The following is a 24,916-nucleotide window of genomic DNA, read 5'->3' as shown; positions in this document are numbered from 1 at the left end:
AATGGGATTTTGTAACACTGACATTCAGTTGACTGCAGATTAGGTAGCACAACTTCTGTAAAAGACAAAGAATTCCTTATAAACGTTACCAATCCTCCTCCAGCACGATTGACTCTATCAGCACGGAATATTCCATAGCCAGGGTATGTGAAGTCTAGATGGGGCTTTAAAAACGTCTCCTGTAAGCAGAAAACATCTGGTTTATCTGCAAGCGATGACAGAAAAAAATGAAGTCCTTGACTATGTGAGTATTAGAACTGTATATTCTGATGAAGGAGATTGAAACCCATAATTATACAAAGAAGACCTAACAGAAGATGTTGAACTCGTACCTTGTAATCCATTATTTCGAGCTTTTTTCTGTACTTTAACATATTCATTAACTCAGCGGAGTCAATTATATTCGTGCCAAGGTGACGCTGAGCACACTCCGCAAGATATTTGATTATGTCAGAATTCTTAGGTATTTTAGAACAATGAAACAAAATCTCGGTGAAGAAAGCAACCATGTTCGTGAGTTCATCAGGCGCAAGACTATCGATCTGTACACTCTCATTGTTTTCTGTTTGACTTTCAACAGAACACATTTGGGGCGTCGGTCTTGGTGGGTGGGTTTCATTCATGACTTTGAGGCATGGGCAATTCCACTGCTTGCACGGGCTGTGGGTGTTGACCATTGGCGGGGAGGGTAGCTTGAACTTGATTAACCCGATTGCCACGGACAGTTTTCAGTCCAGCTTCATACGACACAGTTTCAGTTGCTTTTAGGAATTGCGCTTTGCTCGCCTCTTTATAGGCGGGACAGCCTTGGTATGCAGCACTATGTTCTCCCCAACAGCTTTCATGACATGTATATATCATGTTTGTACCATGGTTACCAACTGAATGACTTTTGGTCCGAAGGTCAAGGTCATGCAGAGGTCAACTATTTGAGAAATGTTTTTTAAAAATTTTCTCAGTTTTCTACCTTTCACTGAGGTAGTGCGCGTATCACCGACCTGGAGAATTTGTTTCATGCTTTTCAGTGTTGAGGTTGAAGGTCAAGGTCACGGAAAGGTCACATAAAGGTTCACACATGTGCTAAAAATATTGTTAACAAGTTTCCGACTAAACCGTTATTTCAACTTTTATGAAACGTGGTATGCGCATGCAAATCATCTCTACGCCAAGACTTTTGGTCCGAAGGTCGTCATACTTGAGGCTTAAACTATAAGAGGAAAAATTCTTTATTAAAATTTTCTTAGTTTTCTAGCTTTTAGCTGAGATAGTGTATGTGTCATAGGCCTGCATAATTTGTTTCATGCTTTTCGATATTGAGGTTGAAGGTTAAGGTCACTGAAAGGTCACACATATGCTAAAATATTGACAAGTTTTCGAGTAAACCAATCTTTCCAATTTTCTGAAACTTTATTTTATATATATATATATACAAATATATATATACAAATATATATATATATATATATATATATATATATATATATATATATATATATATATATATATATATATAAATATGTATATATATATATATATATATATATATATATATATATATATATATATATATATATATATAGGTCTGAGAACTGAATGATTTTTAACGAACATTTTTCCAAAGTCGGAGTCTTGTAATTCAATCACCATGATTTATCCTAGACGGAGAGGCTCCAAATATATAATTTCCTCTTCCACCGCTCAACGCCAAGCACTTCTTGACCTCCTACATGCGCGACATGGACTCACAGTGTGCCACAGGTGTCCTGAGTAGGTTACCCATTACAGTTACCATGATGTTGTGTACCCCTCAGCTTCCTATATATGACTATCGATTGTTCCCATGTGTCTAGGCTTGTGTGCAATTCATACTGTATTTTCTTCTGAAGTTTAGATCCATTATTGAGTTTTCTTACTGGTGGAAACAAACTTTACATTGAATACATTCTTGTGACACAGCGGCTATCTAAACAAATTTGATCTGGTAATAAATGTTCAAAATTTTCCTCCCACCATAATGCTGACCGGCGTTTCCTCCCACCATAATGCTATCCGCCGTCATATGAGTGAAATATTCTTGAGTTCGGCGTAAAACACCAGTTAAATCAATCAATAAATAAATGTTCAGACTAGCCTTACTGTATATGTAATGGTTGTCTGTAAATTATTAAGTAGTTAATGCCTTTGTTGAAATGCCCCAGATTGCAAAAGTTGGGTAAATGTTACAGATTCAATTTTCCTATCATTTTCCATATAAGGTAAATAATTAAACAACAGGTCTATATACTGAGGTATGGATATGTGTGTTTGTCCCAGACACATTTTGTACTTCATTCTGGAGAGAGCACAAGGTCACTATCTGTCCGACATTATATAATATATATGACAGTAGGCCAACGCTGTGACAAGGAGAGGTGTCATGTGTGATGTTTTAGTGAAACAGCAGATGACAACACTGGGGCTGTCCAGCCGCAGTCAGGTATAGTCATATGTTATTAATCATGTCACCATGGTTAAAATCACAAGTCTGTATTCAATGTTTTAACATAGATCTAAAGAAAATTTAGTCCACTATTGATACAATTCTTTGCGAGACCCAACGGCCTATGTTTACTTTAACAAGCTGCTTCTTGTCTTCACAATGGTTTTCTAAGATATCTATAGGATTTCAGTCCCAGTAGGGGTTTTGTCATTGTGGTCACCGTTGAAATGCTAAAGCGAGCAGTACAAATCAAAGGTATTGCAAGGGAGATGTTTAAAGTGAAGTGCATAAAGGTCATATCTAGTTGACTTTAAACACCATACTATGTCGTAAATTTTATTTATTTATTTCTTTATTTGATTGATGTTTTACGCCGTACTCAAGAATACTTCACTTATGCGACGGTGGCCAGCATTATGGTGAGAGCAAACCGGGCAGAGCCCGAGGGAAACTCACGACCCTAAGTCATGAAGTTGTCATGGATAAGGGTTTATTGCTGGTAATATTTTGACGAATATTTTAACTTTTTAAACTTTTTATTGAAAACTCGATGGTAGAATCGCTTAATGCTTCGCTTGAAAATGATCCTCGAATTGTATACCAGCAAACAATCTTCGTTTATATCCATATCCTGACGGATGACGGGTTACTTTTCGTCCCTCTGACGGATTAAAACCTTCCTACTAATGAATTATACCGTGTTCGGGAACGGATTACTCGGTTAGATCGACGGAAATGCAATCCGTCATCCTTCAGGATACGGAGTTAAACGAAGATTGTTTGCAGGTATACAATTCGAACATCTTTTTAACAGAACATATTTAACGGAAGAGTGGGAGAGGGGGTCTCTTTGTTAAAGATGAAATTATTTAATGCTTGAGCTGTAATGTGTCACCTTGGTACTTACAACACAAGTAGAAGCACGTAAAGTCTTAATACCTTCTTTGTCTACATGGGGTCAAATAGAGGCGAAATGTAAGTAGAAAATCTAGCTCACGCATTATATTAATTTTGCGTAACAGGTACTACCTTCTAAAGCCTTTATTGCCTCGGAGGAGTGCTCTCTTAGGGCGACAGTCAGAAATCGTGAGTAGAACATAGCCTACGTATTCCAGATTGTTATTAATGGTATGTAGACAAGCTGCATACTTGGTTCCGGGCCAGTTTGGCGCAATTCTCGCTTGGCGTTATCATTTTGACAAGCATACATGCAGGTGGACAGGTTGACATGTCTAGAGCTCCCAGCTGACGTCACCATACCACACCACCCGAGACCTCAGTTCAGTCCTGTTCTGCAACAGGAAAGTTTCAAAGTGTAACTCGCCACAGGACGGAAACTGCTTACTTTCCACCAGTGTGACATATGAGGTGAAAATTCCAAAGTATAACTCGCCACAGGACGGAAACTGCTTACTTTCCACCTGTGATATATGAGGTGAAAATTCCAAAGTATAACTCTCCACAGGACGGAAACTGCTTACTTTCCACTGTGATATATGACGTGAAAATTCCAAAGGTATAACTCGCCACAGGGCGGAAACTGCTTACTTTCCACCTGTGATATATGAGGTGAAAATTCCAAAGTATAACTCGCCACAGGACAGAAGCTGCTTACTTTCCACCTGTGATATATGACGTGAAATTTCCAAAGTATGACTCGCCACAGGACGGAAACTGCTTACTTTCCACCTGTGATATATGACGTGAAAATTCCAAAGTATAACTCGCCACAGGACGGAAACTGCTTACTTTCCACCTGTGACATATGAGGTGAAAATTCCAAAATATAACTCGCCACAGGACAGAAACTGCTTACTTTCCACCAATGTGACATATGAGGTGAAAATTCCAAAGTATAACTCGCTACAGGACGGAAACTGCTTACTTCTCACCTGTGATATATGAGGTGAAAATTCTAAAGTGTAACTCGCCACAGGACAGAAACTGCTTACTTTCCACCAGTGTGACATATGACGTGAAAATTCCAAAGTGTAACTCGCCACAGGACGGAAACTGCTTACTTTCCACCTGTGATATATGACGTGAAAATTCCAAAGTATAACTCGCCACAGGACGGAAATTGCTTACATCTCACCTGTGATATATGACGTGAAAATTCCAAAGTATAACTCGCCACAGGACAGAAACTGCTTACTTTCCACCGGTGTGACATATGAGGTGAAAATTCCAAAGTATAACTCGCCACAGGACGGAAATTGCTTACTTCTCAACTGTGATATATGAGGTGAAAATTCCAAAGTATAACTCGCCACAGGACGGAAACTGCTTACTTTCCACCTGTGATATATGACGTGAAAATTCCAAAGTATATCTCGCCACAGGACGGAAACTGCTTACTTTCCACCTGTGATATATGACGTGAAAATTCCAAAGTATATCTCGCCACAGGACGGAAATTGCTTACTTCTCACCTGTGATATATGACGTGAAAATTCCAAAGTATAACTCGCCACAGGACAGAAACTGCTTACTTCTCACCTGTGACATATGGGGTGAAAATTCCAAAGTATAACTCGCCACAGGACGGAAACTGCTTACTTCTCACCTGTGATATATGAGGTGAAAATTCCAAAGTATAACTCGCCACAGGACGGAAACTGCTTACTTTCCACCAATGTGACATATGGCGTGAAAATTCCAAAGTATATCTCGCCACAGGACGGAAACTGCTTACTTTCCACCAGTGTGACATATGAGGTGAAAATTCCAAAGTATAACTCGCCACAGGACGGAAACTGCTTACTTTCCACCTGTGATATATGACGTGAAAATTCTAAAGTGTAACTCGCCACATTACGGAAACTGCTTACTTTCCACCTGTGATATATGACGTGAAAATTCCAAAGTGTAACTCGCCACAGGACGGAAACTGCTTACTTTCCACCTGTGATATTTGACGTGAAAATTCTAAAGTGTAACTCGCCACATTACGGAAACTGCTTACTTTCCACCTGTGATATATGAGGTGAAAATTCCAAAGTGTAACTCGCCACAGGACGGAAACTGCTTACTTTCCACCTGTGATATATGAGGTGAAAATTCCAAATTGTAACTCGCCACAGGACGATGGTTTACAAGCTTCCGGCTCTCCCAGCTTCATTTTTCTCCACCCATAAAAACTGCTTCCATCGTGTAAACGAAAACTTCTCGCATATGGCGTTATAAACGACAATGCAAAAAGATAAATAATATCATTCTGGCCTTCTCCGTACATCTGTAGCGAGAACGAAACAATAATGTTGTTTGGGGAGTAAGGGGTGAGACATATCGAGCGACTGCTCTAATCCAGTGAATTGGATTTTTGCTGAACAGGTCTTCGCTGTCCGTTTCTTAGTACGATTGTAAGCCGCTCCCGTAGATTGATATAACTACATGTGTTGTAAATTTATAAACTCATCCTTTGACAAAGGTACATAAGTCAATATGCTTTTGTGTATAAGAGATATTCAAGTGCATGCAACCTTAGTTAAATGGCGAATATTACATTAGCTTTTTGTTTGAATATTGCGTGAAGAGTACAGTAATAGATATCTCAGAAGTTATTTATTGAAAAATATTAAGCCACAATTAGTTCAAAGCATTAACAGTGGAGACTGCTGCTGCTGCTGCTGAACGGAGAGATGGCGCTCCTTTCCATGAACATTGCCCATCTCCAGGAACATAGAGACAGTGCCTGTTATCATGAATAAAGAGATGGCACCCATTTCAATGAACAGATACATGTCGTCCATTTCCACGAACAGAGAGACGGTGCCCCTTTCGACGAACAGATAAACGGCGTCCATTACCATGAGCCGAGAGACAGTGCCCATTACCATGTACCTAGAGACAGTGAGCATTACCATGAACCGAGAGACAGTGCCCATTCCCATAAACAGAGAGACAATGCCTCTTTCCATGAATAGATAGACGGCGCCCATTACCATGATCCGAGATACAGTGGCCATTACCATGAACCGAGAAACAGTGATCTTTACCATGAACCGAGAGACAGTGCCCGTTTCCATGAATAGACAGTCGACGTCCGTTACGATGAACCGATAGACAGTGCCCATTTCCTTGAACAGAGAGACAGTGCCCATTATCATGAAGATAGAGACAGCGCCCCTTTTCATGTACAGACAGTGACCATTACCATGAACCGAGAGACATTTCCATGAACAGAGAGACATTGCCCATTACCATGAACCGAGAGAGAGTGCCCATTTCCATGAATAGACAATCGACGTCCGTTACGATGAACCGAGAGACAGTGCCCATTTCCATGAACCGAGAGACAGTGCCCATTTCCATGAACAGAGAGACAGTGCCCATCATCATGAACAGAGAGACAGCGTCCCTTTTCATGTACAGACAGAGACCATTACCATGAACCGAGAGACAGTGCTCATTTCCATGAACAGAGAGACAGTGAGCATTACCATGAACCGAAAGACAGCGCCCATTCCCATAAACAGAGAGACAGTGCCCATTTCCATGAACAGAGAGACGGTGCCTCTTTCCATAAACAGAGAGACAGTTCCCATTAGCATGAACAGAGAGACGGCGCCCCTTTCCATGTACAGAGACATAGTGACCATTACCATGAACAGAGAGACAGTGCCCATTTCTATGAACAGAGAGACAGTACCCATTACCATGAATAGGGAGACGGTGCCCCTTTCCATGAACAGATAGACGACGTCCATTACCATGAGCCGAGAGACAGTCCTCATTTCCATGAACTGAGAGACGGTGCCCATTTCAATGAACAGAGAGACAGTGCCCATTACCATAAACAGAGAGACAGTGCCCATTACCGTAAACAGGGAGGCGGCGCCCCTTTCCATGAACAGAGAGACAGTGCCCATTATCATGAACAGGGAGACGGCGCCCATTACCATGAAGAGAGAGACAGCGCCCATATCATAAACAGAGAGACAGTGTCCATTACCATGAACAGAGAGACGGCGCCCCTTTCCATGTACAGAGAAACAGTGCCCATTACCGTGAACAAGGAGACGGCGCCCCTTTCCATGAACAGAGACACAGTGCCCATTACCATGTACAGAGAGACGGCGCCCATTACCATGAAGAGACAATCAGCGTCCATAACCATAAACATGCAGTTCTTGTCATGTTTGCTGAGACAGTGCATCCATGATGACTATAAACACTATTTCCGCTCATTGGCATGAATACTCCCAGTGGTTACACACTATTCAACATTGAACATATTTAATCCATTCAGTCTGTAACCTGGGAGGTGATCGAGGTGAGATAAATACTACCGGTGATAAATATAATTTCTTATTTTATCGACATGTGTCTGCGAACCTATATGTGCGCAAACCCATTTATTTTGATTACAAATTTGGCGGGAACGGAAACCCAAAGTGGTTTATTATATCTTAATGTATCTAGGTTACAGTGTATAGGTACATATAGATTCAAAAGTAATTAATGCAAATACATTTTGACAGTATGTGTATCATTTGTATATAAATGAAGATATTATAGTACCCAATGTATCTGTGGCTACACTGAAGAGCAAGTAACAATAATACATGTATGAGCCTGCATATCCAGGAGAACAATGTCTGTCACTGATTAACGATATGACTGCAGGCTGCCTATGTGCGTATCTGGTTGAACAGTGTCTGTCACTGATTAACGATATGACTGCAGACTGCCTATGTGCGTATCCGATAGAACAATGTCTATCACTGATAAACAATATGACTGCAGACTGCCTATGTGCGTATCCAGGAGAACAATGTCTGTCACTGATTAACGATATGACTGCAGGCTGCCTATGTGCGTATCTGGTTGAACAATGTCTGTCAGTGATTAACGATATGACTGTAGACTGCCTATGTGCGTATCCAGGAGAACAATGTCTGTCACTGATTAACGATATGACTGCAGGCTGCCTATGTGCGTATCTGGTTGAACAGTGTCTGTCACTGATTAACGATATGACTGCAGACTGCCTATGTGCGTGTCCGATAGAACAATGTCTATCACTGATAAACAATATGATTGCAGACTGCCTATGTGCGTATCCAGGAGAACAATGTCTGTCACTGATTAACGATATGACTGCAGGCTGCCTATGTGCGTATCTGGTTGAACAATGTCTGTCACTGATTAACGATATGACTGTAGACTGCCTATGTGCGTATCCAGGAGAACAATGTCTGTCACTGATTAACGATATGACTGTAGACTGCCTATGTGCGTATCCAGGAGAACAATGTCTGTCACTGATTAACGATATGACTGCGGGCTGCCTATGTGCGTATCTGGTTGAACAATATCTGTCACTGATTAACGATATGACTGTAGATTGCCTATGTGCGTATCTGGTTGAACAATGTCTGTCACTGATTAGCGATATGACTGCAAACTGCCTATGTGCGTATCTGGTTGAACAATGTCTGTCACTGATTAGCGATATGACTGTAGATTGCCTATGTGCGTATCTGGTTGAACAATGTCTGTCACTGATTAGCGATAATCATTTTTTTTTCTTTCTTTCTTTTTTCAGATGCAACATTAACATTTTTGTAGAGTATTTAGTCATCGAGACTTGGCTTTTGGTGTGACAATTTTCAAGGTTCAACTGTTAATAGCTTTCGGTTGAGATGTATTGGAATTAAGACTTAATAACCTGGCGTATATTTTTTGCTTGGATGTTTGAAATGAAATGAGCATAAGGATGCTACCTGTGTACATGTCTATAATCTGTTCATCTTAATTACGACCCGCGGCAAAACAAAATTTAAAGTGTGAATTCTTTAAGATACTTGTAATAAGTAGGCTAACTAAATCACAGGTAAACAGGAATATGTGTTCTAGTTAGTCATCTATTTACATGATGTAAAGGTCTACTGAATCTGTAGTTAAACTATCTGTATGAACATTCAACGTAAGTAGTCATTATGGGGTATATCGTGCCAGGGTGCTCATTACAAAGGCCTACATCAAATTTGAGCATTGCCTAGTAACTATTTTTTTGCGTACGTCAGTATTAACTTATTGTTCTCGGTCATTGTGAAAAGGAAAAACTAGTTTCATAATGGTTTGAAATGTTTCTAAGAATTTCTGTCTGTCTCTTTGAAAACGGTGGCAGTTTGGTTCATGCATGAATTTTTCTCTTGGTCTCGGATTGAAGCTTTGGAAGTTTTGCAAACCTTTAATTAACTGCTGAAAGTGGTGTGGCATTAGGTCTACATAGTCAGGAGTCAGGAGTGCAGCATAGTCATGCAAGAGTGCAGCATAGTCATGCAAGAGTGCAGCATAGTCATGCAGGAGTGCAACATAGTCAGGAGTGAAGCATAGTGCAAAGGGCAACAGTGGAGATACTATCCTCAGCACGCAACGTGAGCCTAATTCATTAGACATGGGAAGGTCTCTCAGCAACTTGCGGATGGTCGTGAGTTTCCCCCGGGCTCTGCTGGGTGTCCTCCCATCACAATGCTGGCCACCGTCGAATAAGTGTAATATTAAGTGAAAATAAGTGAGTCCGGTGTAATAGACAATTCAAATAGATAAATAAAACTAATTCATTAGGCTATATAGTCATGAGAGTTGGCTTTAAACATGCGACAGACCATTAGTATTCAAAGGCTGGAGTCGAGGACACGTTACATGTAGTAGTACATCACGTTATTTCTGTTTTGCCCTTAGCATAGACGTTGATTTCTCATGCTGTCGCGATACGTGGATTAAATGTTTGTGTTTTGCTTTGATTCACATTTTGTCTCCTGCTCGAAACACAGTAGCAATGTCCTGACCTAATTACCCAGAGTTCCGCGGATGTAGAGAGTGACGTCATGCTACCTTGTCTCTCTGAGCCATAGTGCGCCATTTTGAAACAAATGTCGGTGACCAGGATCGGTATTATCTTGTGTCATCTGACGGAATTAACCTGATATTTAAAGCCATAATGTCAGATGAAAGCTTGAATGAGCATTCAGCTATCGGTCAAGATGGATATTTGTGCAACGCAATGGCGGGTAAGATAAATATGATGTATAGATCGAAGGGATACCCCCTACATCTGAGGCGTGTACTAGAGCTGGTCCTCTGTATTGAACCAGTGTAATAAGCATTTATATCCGTAAGATGGTACCAATTTCTGTATTTTCAGGCAATGGCGGAGAGATACAGTGGTGTTTTTCACAAGTAAAGGGAACCATCGAAGAAGACGTCACTGAAGGTAAAAATGAAATTGACTGGCATGTTTAGTGTCGCTGTTTGATCTCAAAATATTATTCAAATTTATTTACACACCTCTGTGCTTAGATGTATTTTTCTCTGCCGTGTCAGGATTTTATCACTGGTTCCACTTTGATCTCGAAGTGAAATTGGTGCTCGTGTATTTATTGATAACCTGCCAAGATTACCTATCATGACGGTTTTTAGCACCTGTTTCCTCAATTACAATGCGTTGATCTCTTTTTACTCATTAAGAAACATGAACAGATACTGTATGCACAGCTGATCACTGCATAGTACGGTATCCCGGAGTTCAGTTTGATCGTTGTCCTTCTGTATTACCAGTCAATGTAATTTGCAGTATTTTCACACTGACTTCACACATTTTGAGTAACTGAGGATAACATTTCGACGTCTACTGCATTGTCAACATGACAGCGATTAGATGTGTGTAGCTGGTTGTTGGCAGGGGTTTTATAATTTAATCCACCATAAATGCAAAACAAATGGGACTTTAACATAGGCTAAAGTTCAACATGCTGAATTCTGACTGTTCAGAGCCCATTACAATTGCAAGATAACCAATCTGCGGCATTGTTGTATGGTAGGTAATACAGAACGTTCATTTTATCCCCCTTTGCTCTGAGATTGTTCTGACGTTAGGGGCCACAAACTATCGCCAAAACGTGCTCCGCTTATGAACCTGATACAGTTACCGTGGCAGTTTGAAATGGCGTTCAAAACTAAAATTGCCCATCAAATATATCTCATTGGCTTGAAGTTTGCAGACACTTCTGTTCCTTGTCTTTTCACTCTTGTCAATTTGTTGCAAGCACCTTAGCCATGTGGTGTGGAGATTTCTTGGTGATGATCAAAGTGACCCAGTGTACTGACAGCCTCGACATATTTGACAAGGGCAGGTAACTGCATTAGGTTTCTAATTAAAGCATGCTCTGAAGTTGGTTTTGGCCATTCTTGGCCAAACAGTATTTTTCGAAACCTAACGTTAGAGCAATCTCAGACTATTGTTTTTTTTTTTGGATAGTATTTGTCAGTAAGTTAGTTGTAATATAGAACACAAATGTACAATATTTGTTTTGTGCTACTCTCTATTTTTATCAAATGTACTGGCAAGCAAGGTGTCCGAAGAAATTTTCTTGATATAAATAGAGATGCGCCTGATGGTTTATTTCATGAAATGTTGCTACCTGCGACATTCTATAGATTGAAGTTAATAAAATGACACAGGCAGCAATGTAACACTGAATGAAAAACCAGGCCTTGGCATTGACTTTTATCATGTTTTATATGAGATTACTTTTTGTGATGTGAATGATGAAATGAAAGGCTCGCTTGTACCTGTCTGAGATGTGAAAGAGCCTGTTTTCTGGTGATTTTGATGTACAAGTGGGACATGTTGATTAACCGTTGACAATGTGTCAGGTACCAGTGACTTCGTGCCTGATATTTAAAATTTTTTGCTGGAAATTTTTTTTTTTTCAAGTTTTCAGGGAGATACTAAATGCAGACCGTAGAAAGACAAAACTAGAAATGTATAATAAGATCTTTGCTGTAGTAGATTTCTTTGCCTTTTCCTCCACAACCAAATAAACTTCTCAGTTCCTCTCTGTGTGGGAAATTCATGTGATTCTGCTGATTTGACACTTTCACAGTATTATGCCTATGTGATGCTGCTAGATCTTACCATTGACCGACTAAGCGTGCATAATGTGGGGACAACTTCAAACAGGGCCGTGATGTCACTTTGTCACAGACACTTTTTTTGTTTAGATTAACTTTGTTTAGACCCTGTTTTGTTTTTATCTGCATAAAACACTGCTTACTACAAGGATCATGAATGAAAGCTAACACACCATCTCTCTTCAATGCGTAATGGCCCAGATTATTGTTATGAGCTCAAGTAACATGTGTGAATGTGCAGTGGCTAGGTAATGGAAATTAGATCATGTATAATACTGTAAAGACCTATTGGCCTGATAAGCATTTTTAATTTATTGTAGATAGGTGAGCTCAATGATATCTCTAAAATATCAATAAAACAGTGCTGCTGACAGTTGAATGTTCCTATTGAAACACGCTCATGGAAATATGATCATGAGTAGATAGACAGTTAAAGAAGTGAATGTCTTAGCTTTTTATGGATCTCTGAATTTTTACTGCAAAAAATGACCAGTATCAAAAAACTGATATTGGTCGTTTTTGTACCAGACAGTGTCTGGCCACGTATTTGCAGGCTTGTTGAGTATAAATTGGCCAATTACTTTACAGACAGATAATGTTATACATGCTGTCGAACCCTGGTATGCTGTTGTCTTGTACCATCTTGGTGGATGAGCAAACAGAAAGCACCTTGTCATCTGTTTTTTTGGCACCTTCCCTTTCCAGAGTACCTAACATTGTTGGTTATTGAATGTCAGTATTCCACTGTAAAAAGTTTTGTCTTTGTTTTGAAAGTGGCACCAGCTTCCCCTTGCAGCCCTGTAATTTAATGGTTAACACGTAATCATGTTTCCATGTACATGTATTTCCATGTATCAGTAATTCATAGAAGTCCAAATTTTTACAATGGAAAACCCTAATTTTTTTCTTTTTTTCTGGTCATATTGAGTTTATTTATATTTCAAACACTGACAATAACCTGGTATTGAGTTTAATTTCACTGTAGGGAGTGGTAATTCTGTGAACGTTATAGCATATATGAAATATATACATCAAGAAAGTTTAATTTCATTTGAGGTTCAGTTCTGATCATGATTTTATTATTGGTACTGGTACAAGTTCATTATCCCGATGAGAGAGATACATTGACTAATAAAACATTTTTAAACTTTGGTGCTTCATGTTCAGTTGTTGATTTTTATTAAAGGAAAGAAAGGAACTAACAAACAATTCAAAAGTAAACGTGCAAAATAGAGATAAGGCTTGTCCTGCTCCGACTGACTAGAGGTTTATAAGTAAAGTGTTGTAAAACCTGCATGTTCAGTTCTTTGTGAGAAAAGAAACAAATACTATATTAGAAATAAACAACATAGGCCTAGAAAACAAAGAGAGGGCTTATCCTGATCAGAGATACATGTATATGTATATAATAAAACAGTTGTAAACCATCCATTTTCAGTTGTTGGTTATTATCTTTAATAAAGAAGCACTAGAAAATCCTTAGTAGGTACATTGTGTGCTTGGCTATGTTGAATGTAAGCCCCAATGGGAGCCTCACCTCATATCACTGACTAGCTTTGGCGTAATTGACATTGCCTATAAAACACTTAATACTTCAGGAAGAGGGGAATCAAGATCATGTTTTGTTACATGAAGCACGAGGGTGAAGCATCAGCCTTGTCCTTGTATATGAACTTCCCTGTATGTATTCATGTATCCAATGTGTCCGTAAAAAGATACATTTTCTATCCACGAAAGTTTCCTTGGCATTATTGGGTTGTTGATTGTCACTGACAGCTTGGGAAATGATGCCAATTACATGATCCCCCAATACCCTTTTGATGGGGATCGAGAAAAATTATCCTTATACCTGACTAACCCTGTTGCTTAATATGGGATGTCCCAAACAGTAGGTTTCTGGGTGCCAAATCAGGGGGCTCAAGTGGGGGGCCTCAAGCTGGAAACAGTGTTATATTACAGTTTGATGCCAACTTCAAAAAGGGGCACTCGTGGGCATTTTTTGATGTAGGTTTGATGCAGAAATCTTCCCTTTTGAGTCTGTTACTACAAAATTTGACACCTACATGAATCAGTTTCAGTTTGTCACAATGATTACTTGTCCCACAGATATATACACCCGTTCATGACTGAGCTAATTTAAATTGCCAGTAGTAAATTCAGAGTGGATTCAGTAATCAATAATGTAAAACCGATTCATGTGCCAGCTTTATATTGTTATACACAGTACTTAGCACTGTACACTGTAGTTTTTTTTTTTGATACAGAGAATCAGTGAATCGTAAATACGACATTGCACAAGGCTCTGTACTTCTACTGAGTTATGCAGGTCAACACAGATTTAATGCACAGCCATACAGATTGACCTGGTTCTGCTGGACAGGCCAGAAAGTTGCTGAAGACAGATGGTTATGTGATTAGCATATGTTAAAGGGATACTTGGTCTCAGACTAGGACATTGACAGACTTCTCTGATGACGGTCTTTGAACATTGTAGATAGGGAAGCAATGCTGCTTGATTCCTTTACTCAACCTGACCACTGACAATTGAAGTCAACCGCTCAAAGCTATGCGTATATTTTCCAGTGCAATTCTGTTTTGTCCAAATTTTGAGTATTTGTACCAAAAAAATAGAGATTATTTTTTTTTTTTTAGCCGCAGCATTCAGTTTTTAACTGAATTTTAGCATCGAAAACAGGGGTGATTGACATGTATGAATCCCTGTGTATACACAGACTTACATTGTGGTTTCTTGAAAAGGTAGATAACTTGAGTTAGTAATGGTACAATAGCTCTGATATGTGAAGCAGAGGTATTTTAGTCAGATCTCTTAATGTGTAACTACATGTTTTCATGCAGCGCTAACTACATGTTTTCCTGCAGCGCTAACAACATGTTTTCCTGCAGCGCTAACTACATGTTTTCATGCAGCAGTATCTACATGTTTTCATGCAGCAGTAACTGCATGTTTGCATGCAGCAGTATCTACATGTTTTCCTGTAGCAGTGACTGCTTGTTTTCCTGCAGCAAGACTTTTGTTTGTTTTGTTTTTTTGAAAGTTTACAAAGGCAGTTGCCTCACGACATACTGTTTGTCTTTTCAGCGGACATCATATCCTGTGTGGAGTTCAGTGACGATGGAGAATTCCTGGCTACAGGTGACAAAGGAGGACGTGTTGTCATTTTCCAGCGCGACAAGGTAGCGTTTTCGTCCTGTTAATGCATTTAGTCTTTTTCCCCTGGTTCTGTAAAGGACAAAGACATCTAGCCTTTGATTACCTTGCATTGTGGAGAACAGTACACATTTGATTGTGACAGTCAAACCTGATTTCTCTGTTACATGGCATTTTGTAGTAGCTCACGTGTGCTTTAAAACTTCCACCATTTGTGCTGTCCTAGAGCCATCACTTGTTACGCTTCATATTCCCACAGTGACATCTGCGGACTGTGGGGTGCATTCTTGTGTTAAAGTACCATGCTAAGCGCTGTCCTGGTGCCTGTTTTCACTTATAAAAGAGATAATGGTTTTTGCCATACGTGAAGTGAAAGAAGGGTAAAAATAGAAAATCCTGTACCAGGAAGTTGCAGTCATTTAAGCAAGCAGTATGAAGCTATTGATTTCCTATCAGTGCCTCTGGTAGAGGTAGGAGTTTGTCTTGTAGCTGAACCCATTGAGTGCCAGTGAACCTGTACAGGTTGACATGACCAAGTGGCTTTAAAGTCTGTCACTGTCTTTTATTTTCTTTTGGCTTGGGTTGATCAACATTAGACCAGGATTTATTGCACCAATATGATTTGTACAAGCCATACATCTAGAAAGCTTCCCTAAATCATTGAGCCACGAGATCTGTTTGTTCATTTAGGTATTAGCAACTGCTTCCAATGAATATTGGCTTCCCAATTAACTGGTATAAATCAGTGTATGTTTCAATTTCTGCTGTTGTATTCTTATAACAGTATTTTATCCTGTCAGACACTTGAGTGCTTTTACTTACTAATGTGAAGGCACCATGATACAAACAGGTACATCAATGTGTAGGGGTTTTCGTGCTGATTGTGCTGTCCTCTTAGCCTTCAGCCCCGTTACCTGCAGACAAGACAAGACGTGACTAGTCTCTTGTGACGCCTTTTGTCAGAACATTTTCATAAAGGAAGTTCATGGTTTGGTCTCCTAATATAGCACTGCTCAAAAAGCTGCATGCCAGTCACTGGAGATCTGTGGGTTGAAAAGAGTAGACCCTCAGCCCTCTCGACAAGCTAACTTGAGATCCTCTTTGTGGGACCAGTGAACAGAATATCCTGTTTTTCTGTACATTTTTCTATACATGAACATTTTTTTAGGATGTTCATTATGAGAACTATGTACATATGTAGTCAATAAGGATTTTGGATGATTTTTGGTTTTTAGTTGATTTTGAAAGCATCTTCTTTCCTTTTGTTTTGATGTTCGATATTTTCATTCAGCATTTCAAGACATAATTGTTTCCTGGTTCTAGCAAGTTTTTGCAACATTCTGGTTAAAATATTGCAAATATGGTGTTAATCGCTATCATTCAGTGATTCAAAAATCTACTAATGCAAGTTCAAGTAAATTTCTTTTGTTTTTTTAGAAATCAATTCTTCACTTAGCTAAATTTTGGTAGACATAAATGTTTATGGAGTCTAGACCTGCTTTGCATGCATTCCTGTAGGCTGTGCTGACCTGTGCTGACCTGTGCAGCATGTTGACCAATCGGATCATATTTCACATCTAAGGTTGATCTGCTTGTGAAGTCAACTCATGACTACATGTACATGGCTGTGTAGTTTAACACAGAATGGGTGAGGAGTATATTAATGTCTTATGATGATGATTCTTCATGTCAAGAGAGCAATATGTACAATTAATTATACGGTTCAGTGGCTCATAGTATGAATACATTGTCACTTTTAGTAGGCCTCTTCTTTAACAGTGGCATGTAAAACGTATTGCGGTGTCTGTTTAGAGCTCCACCAACAGGTCAGTTACATTTTGGAATAAAGTGAAATCTTTGGTTGATGCATGTAAGTATTAGAAAACAGTGATTATAAGCAGCTTCAGATTTGGAATCGTTGCCCCTTTGATGTAGATTCTTCTTTGTAGATTCGATGAAGAATAAATAGTGACTTCGTGTGTCAAAACATTTGTGACCCTTCATCACATTAGGATAGACTTCCGGCATCATGATTTCTCTTATAACATCTTTTTGTATAGCCCTACATGCTCCATACATATTCTGATCTCTTGTCTCCAGAACACTGAAGACACTTACCATATCCTTGTCTTTTTCAGGGCAAATCAACAATCCCTTGTCGTGGGGAGTTCAATGTATACAGCACTTTCCAGAGCCATGAGCCCGAATTCGACTATTTGAAAAGCTTAGAAATAGAGGAAAAAATTAACAAGATCAGATGGCTTAAACGTTCTAACCCAGCTCATTTCCTCCTCTCCACAAACGGTAAGTCTTTTGATGTACATAACTGATGGATCACATCCCTGAGCATTCACTTCTGAAAATCTGTTTGAATAGGAGCTACATGACATAATTGGGATATCAAGATTGTTCAATTTGAATTTTGAGGAGAGGGTTTGTTACATTTAGTTTCGCATAAAGCAAGCTCTCACGTGCCCTGTTGTGTACGGAGGGATTACGCAGATATGATCAAGTTTGCTGTGTTGTTCTTGCAGACAAAACCATAAAACTGTGGAAAGTGACAGAGCGTGACAAGCGACCGGAAGGTTACAACTTGAAGGATGACTCTGGGGTGCTACGGGACCCAATGTCCTTGACAGGACTGAGGGTACCAATCTTTAAACCCATGGAATTAATGGTGGAGGCGAGTCCAAGGAGGATCTTTGCCAATGCCCACACATACCACATCAATTCTATCTCTGTGAACAGTGATCAGGAGACCTACCTCTCTGCTGACGACCTCAGGGTCAACCTTTGGCATCTACAAGTCACAGACCAAAGTTTCAGTATCCTTTCTAAGGCTTTGATACCTACTACCTACAGTACTATTTTGTTTTGTTTTCACAAGGAGGAACGATTCTTGACAATAACTCTCAGCTGTGTTATTGATGTATTTGAAGGGTCAAAGTGTTGTACACCTTGCTGACTTGTGGGTAATCAGCTATGCTGGAAGAATGGGGTGGTAAATATTCGGATTGCAAGTCTACAGAAACGGAGGGAGCATAAAAGTTACACATTACTGGAAAGAAGAGTTTGCCGTGGTGTTTATCAACTCGGATATATACCGTTAAATCCGTAGGCTTTAACTGAATGTCAGCGGCCCCAGTGGCTGAGTTGATCCACTTCAGGGGCGGGAGATCTTGGGTCAGGTCACACGAAAGACTTTAAAAGAGGAAGTTGTAGCTTCCTCGCTTGGCATTTAGCATAAAGGGGAAGTGCAACAACTGCTTGACCCATATCAGTATAATGGCTTACTTGCCTTTGCTAAGTCGTCTTGATGAAGTAGCACTAGATGAAAGAGCGCGGGAAATCCGGAAAGGAGTCACTCTAAGGTCTCCTTCGTCGTCATATGACTGAAAAATTCTTAAGTACAACGTTAAACCCCAACCACTCACTCGCTTTAACTGAATGTCTGATGTAGGATGCCCAGGGTGTCCTGTCAAGAAGTGTTATATTGAGGCCAACACATTAAAACTTAAGGCCAACACACTGAGCATTATATTTATCAAGTTGGTAAAATGAGCCCTTGGTATTTGACAAAGCAATTTTTATTGGCTTGGCCAAGTGTTGTTTAGGTAAGCCTGGTTATCATTTGCCAGTGGTTGGTGTGTAGCACTAGTGTGTTGCAAGGCTTAAGCATGACATTTTCCTTGATGGCTTTGTAGATATTGTTGATATAAAACCAGCCAATATGGAAGAGTTAACAGAGGTGATAACTGCAGCAGAATTTCATCCCAATGAGTGTAATTACTTTGTCTACAGTAGTAGCAAAGGGACCATACGTTTGTGTGACATGAGGGCTCAAGCCTTGTGTGATCGTCATGCCAAATGTAAGTATGCATGTCACATTTGGGCATTACTGTCGATTGTAATTACAAGAAGCCATTTGCTGATATTGCGTTCGACTTGTAGAGGTACATGTTTGGATGATTGGTTCTTCTTATGGCTTAATCAAAATTAAAATGTTTCTCTTAATTTCATCACCACTGCCAAACTACTCATAAACTTGTAAGGAGTTTGATGGCCGTTTCTGGTCAGGAGAAGCAGAAACAGTGATGTACTTGTATGTTTTTTATTTTGAAACAGAGTTTAAAGCGTTTTATTTCAGCATGGTAACTTTTGATATGTGCAGCAAATGACCCAAACATTTCACCCAGTATCATGCTTTGCAGAGGCAAGTAAATGTGTTAAGATATTCCTTTTTGTGGTGAAGGCTGAAGTTCTCCAGTCATCCTGCCTCCCAAACAAACCTCATCCAACATTTCTAAGATCAGCAGAGATCTCAGAACCATCGAAAATAACTTGGTCATGGACAAAATTTTAGATCATTTACCATATGTATGATTTAAGACATGCTGTTCATATAGTCTAAATCCATTTATTTTGTTTACTCTTCAGTGTTTGAAGAGCCAGAGGATCCAACAACCCGAAGCTTTTTCTCTGAAATCATTTCCAGTATATCGGACGTCAAATTTAGTAATAGTGGTCGCTACATGATATCTAGGGATTACTTGTCTGTCAAAGTGTGGGATTTGCAGATGGACTCTAAGCCAATAGAAACATACCAAGTGCATGAATACCTGAGAAGCAAGCTTTGTTCCTTGTATGAGAATGACTGTATATTTGACAAGTTTGAATGTTCTTGGAGTGGAAACGACAGGTGAGTTAATAGGCTTTGCTAATGACTTTAGTTGGCTAGTTGACCAGTCAGCTGGTAAATTCTGTGATTTGTTTCCGTCTGTGGTGTTGAAATGACTAGACCACCTGGGGCCAGAAAAAGTGGTTTATGCAGCCAGGATTGTAAGACTGCCTGTCAGCACCATGTGCAATTGTCACACGGTGATATGTTCATGGTCGGGCTGGTGGCATTACAATTCTGTTCGGTTCTGTTTTGTTTAGACACAGTATGCATGCAGGTATTCTGTGTGACCATGTTGGTTCTAGCAGTGACCTGGACCAAAGCAAAGTGTCCAGTCAATGTACATCACCTGTCAGTTGCCATCTGATACTACCTGTAGAAATTCACAGCACACAATTATTTCAGGAAAAGTTCAGCATTGGTCTTAAATGGAAATCAGACAAAACCTGCACAGACTGAAGTTAATGATATTTCCTGCTAATTGTGGACAAGGTCATGTGTGGAAAATGTGTAAATTTTTTGCAATTATTTTCCATACTTGCTTTTATGACAAAATACGAAATTTCTTTTAAGCTTAAATGAAGTAATATATAAATATATATACATATATAAAAATGTATTTGTATGTTTTGTTCCAGGCATATTATGACTGGCTCGTACAACAACTTCTTTAGGATGTTTGACAGGGAGTCCAAGCGAGATGGTACGTTAGAAGCTAGCAGGGACAACATGAAGACTAGAACTGTTCTTAAGCCTCGAAAAGTTTGTACAGGTGGAAAGCGAAAGAAAGATGAGATTAGTGTAGATTGTTTGGACTTCAACAAGAAAATACTGCACACTGCTTGGCATCCAAGCGAAAATGTAATTGCAGTAGCAGCTACAAATAATCTATACATCTTCCATAGTAAAGACTAACCTGAACTGCCTACAGGTTTAGGGATAATTTAATGCTAGGTTGTTGTTGGTGAGTTGTGGCAGACTACAGCCTCCCACCGTGCCTGCCGTGCCGTGACTGTTTTGTGGCCTGGTTTTATCCAAGAGGAGACAACAGGAGAGAGTGGCTTTATGGCATGCAGCAACACAAGAGGTCTTCTGGCAGATCCAAATGTGGCCTCACTAAAGGCAGGTCATTAGTGTAGCCAGGGCTTGGGAATTTAACAGCTGGGAAATCCGCTGGGAAGCACACAAATTTCTCCATGATAACACCAGTGTGCTCTGATCTTCAGGCCGGCACTTCTCTGGGAGGCCACATAACAAACAGTCAGCTGACCCTTATTTTCCCAATGTTTGAGGAAATGGAATTGACTGATTATAGCATTGACTATATTTAACACCAGGATGATATCTAAGCTGAGCAGTGACAGACCATAGCCACAAATGAGTGCTCCAGATAAATGATCCACTGCATTTTTCCATGATGTACTTTCCAGATAAGTGCAATGTTCTACGTGCTGCATAGTACGACGATAATGTCATGGATTCCACTGACATTAGCTCGTGGTTGGTTCTTTGAAATGCTCAAAATGAACAGAAACGTTGAGAGTTGTCTCAGTGACATAATCTTGACAAGTCTGAGGTAGACGTTGGGTACGAAAAAAAAAATACTTCTGCATCAGTGTTGATCAATTTTGGATTTATGTTTTCTCTACTAAACTTTTTTTCTACAAAAAATGACCTTTATTGGTGTTGACTTTATGAACATTTGAATAGTGCTCTTTTTTTTTTCCCCCCCAAAGAATTCTGATCATCTAAGGATAGGTCAGGAAATTGATTTTATCTAGTCCAGTTGAAGCTGATGTAGATGAGCGTAGCCCTCTGTGACATGTAACTGTCCATGTAATGAGGGAATCTACTGGACAGGGTTTACAGGCTGTGTTATTTGTAACTGGTATTAAGCAGCATATGTTTCTGTCACCCCAGCAGTAGGATGAATTTCATGTGAGTATAGTATGAAGCCCTTGTTTGTGTGAAGTTAGTTTGTTTCATGGGGTCTTGTGAAAATTTTGTTTGTTTCATGGGATCTTGTGAGAATTTTGTTCAGCATATTGTCATGTAACGTGAGCGACTAGAAGTCTCGGCCTTCAAAGAAAAAAGTGATCAAGCTAGAAATGATCAGTTATTCCAGTTCTGTTATGTATGAACGGGAAGTTATTGTGGGATGTTTGAAATTCTAGGAGTGCTACTTTCCCTCTGTTGTATGCAAAGAGAACAATTTGATAGAGTAATTTATTGTATGATGATTGTATATTTAAACTTAGTTCTGTTACCTGCTATTGTCATTCCTCCAGCTGTGCCCATGTGATAATGCCTTGTGCAGACCCTAAGGTTTGGTGGAGTCGCTCAGGTCAGTATTAGCAACATTAGTGTGTCTACATGTATACTTACACAAAAGTAAAACATTCAGACCAGTGTGAAGCCTTTATCAGTTTTCTACTTTTTATGAAAGATGAAACAATGTATTGAGAATTATTTGGCTTGTTGACAAATATGAAAAAATTTACATGGAAGTGAATTAAATTTTTGTATTCAGACTTGATTGAGCATTATAAATGGAGCATTGCTAAATGGCAAGAAAAAGAAAACTAAAATTAAAAGCAAACAAAAATATATACTCTGAGCAGGACCAATATACATGTAATTCCATTTAATTGGTATCTGTATCTGAGGCAATAACAAAGTGTGAAGTTGAGGCTAGGCAAGGTCTGGATATCCTAGCTTGAGCACCTATCCAACTGGATCTATGTTCTGCTAATCTGGTAGGCTAAGTTGTCTTCAACCATAGCAATATGACTGTGAAGTGTAATGCCATGGTATGTAGTTGCATTCAACTTCAGACTATGGTTGATATGTGTAACTAGGACCTTAACTTGTTGCCAGCAGTTTGAACAGTTCAGTGTAGCTGTCCCATTGAGGTTTGTAATTCTGCAGAGCACACAAATCCCCCTTTCATGGAAGGTGGCTGCAGGCCAAGTATCAGTATGTGCAACAGTTTGTGTGTTTAAACTGTTCTATCAGTCAACAGAGAGCAGATGTAAAATGTTCACCCAAATGTTGCCACGACCGGTGCTTGTTAAACATTCCCAGCATAGGTGATATTGTGGAATGCAGAGTGTTTTGGTATCGACTGCTGGTGCCAGATTAATTCACAGACCTTCGTGGGTGTTGGATTGTGGAATATTAAAACATGGTTTGACTTTGAATATTTCATTAAGATTTCATTGCCATATTTATCAAACAGCAGGAAGTGCTGGAGTTACTGGGTATTTGGCTTCAATTCTCATTTTCTGATCCACCAGTGGGTGGCAAGGGACATAACCAGACCTGTAAAACTGGCCAAATGACAGGCTGTATAGTGGTGCCTTGTACTCTTATCAGGATGCTAGTGCAAAAGTTTATCAAGTACACTGTATACTTTAAGACTGAAATTGGTTGAAAGTACAAGCATTATAATTTATGGAGGACAGTGCTACCTAGACATACTGTTTAAGACCTCCCGATGTTGTGTGACCTCTGTGGGAGTGTTGTGAAGGTCGTTCATTAACCTGGACATCACCAACCAGCTGTTGTGCTATCAACACAGCCATGCTATGTTGTTGACCATTTGTCAAATTATGTCAGACAATGGAAAAAAAAAATTAAAGTCCACTTCACACCATTTTATGCCTTTGTCAGTTTTTATTGGTTTCCAATCATAAGTTGGGTTTGAGTGCATCAATTCGTCAACGACGTGCCCAGGTAAATAATATTTAGTGTATTGGATTGGTGTTTAAGGCCATAGGTAAGAATTTTTCACTCATGTGATGGTTGAAAGTTCTATAGAAGAACTTAGACATCAAAGCCCGACAAGCAGTGACAGCGAGGGAGTCTTAATGTAAAGTAGGGTTCTGAAAATCATAAAGTTTCATATCCAGACCATCACATGTGGCTGTTGATAACAAAGTGAATTCTAATGCCATGCAGTCATGGTTTCTCTAACAAGTGAGCAACAGTAAATAGAGTTTTTGCATAAAATCTGGCATGTGTAAGAATTCAAATTCCCTGTAATTGTCTGAAGTGGGAGTTGACTGAAGCACAATGGTTTTCACTTCGATAAATGGAATTACTAAGTGATTTTCAGTTCACATAGTATGTTATTACTCGGCATTGAGGAGTCACGGCCTTCGTCTGTAGATTACCTTAGCAAAGAGAGCTCTCGAATTGGATATAGATGGCTAATTAAGACAATCCAGAATGACTGATGGAAATGACCATACCATTGTAAATTGTAACATGCTGACAAGTTGCCAGGAATGATCAAATTGGGAAGGTCAAATCAAATTTGTTGCTGGAGATGCAGACTATTTATGGTTCACCTGTGGGTGATCATTGATGCCAGATATTGTTGAAGTAGGAAACAGTCGGCACACTGCCCCTGTGTAAGGTATTTATTTGACGGCTGTTTTACACAGTTCTCAAGAACATTTCACATGTACCACAGCAGCCAGCATTATGTTGGTAGAAAACCAGGCAGAGCCCAGGGGCAAGCTATGGCCTCCCAAAGCGGACACTCTACTGTGCTATTGGAACTGGTTACATAACACTCTTAAGGTAAGCCGGCTCATCATATCCTCCTGTCCGTGTCCTCAGGAATGATCAGTCATGGGTTTGATTGGTGCCATACTCTAGA

General features: G+C 39.6%; 1 protein-coding gene across 2 annotated transcripts in view; it reads left to right on the top strand.

Annotated features, from left to right (window-relative positions):
* The window catches only part of LOC135466436 (serine/threonine-protein phosphatase 2A 55 kDa regulatory subunit B alpha isoform-like), a 29,797-nt gene extending 5,042 nt beyond the window's left edge, over positions 1-24,755 (top strand). Inside the window, exons 1-8 of one of the 2 annotated variants that reach the window (XM_064743907.1) lie at positions 10,355-10,500; positions 10,635-10,703; positions 15,504-15,598; positions 17,711-17,876; positions 18,107-18,397; positions 19,277-19,441; positions 20,010-20,271; positions 20,889-24,754. In XM_064743907.1, the coding sequence (XP_064599977.1) occupies positions 10,431-10,500; positions 10,635-10,703; positions 15,504-15,598; positions 17,711-17,876; positions 18,107-18,397; positions 19,277-19,441; positions 20,010-20,271; positions 20,889-21,165 (1,395 nt within the window). In that variant the 5' untranslated portion in view covers positions 10,355-10,430 and the 3' untranslated portion in view covers positions 21,166-24,754. Of the gene's footprint in view, positions 1-10,354; positions 10,501-10,634; positions 10,704-15,503; positions 15,599-17,710; positions 17,877-18,106; positions 18,398-19,276; positions 19,442-20,009; positions 20,272-20,888 lie in introns of those variants that run through there. The other variant, XM_064743906.1, reaches the window with a different exon arrangement.
* Positions 24,756-24,916: the final 161 nt, after the last annotated feature.

The sequence above is a fragment of the Liolophura sinensis genome, chromosome 6 (assembly GCF_032854445.1).
Source record: "Liolophura sinensis isolate JHLJ2023 chromosome 6, CUHK_Ljap_v2, whole genome shotgun sequence".
In the NCBI taxonomy this organism is placed as follows: Eukaryota; Metazoa; Mollusca; class Polyplacophora; order Chitonida; family Chitonidae; genus Liolophura; species Liolophura sinensis.
Note: the sequence above shows the minus strand (reverse complement) of the source record. Positions and strands in the feature narration are given on the sequence as shown.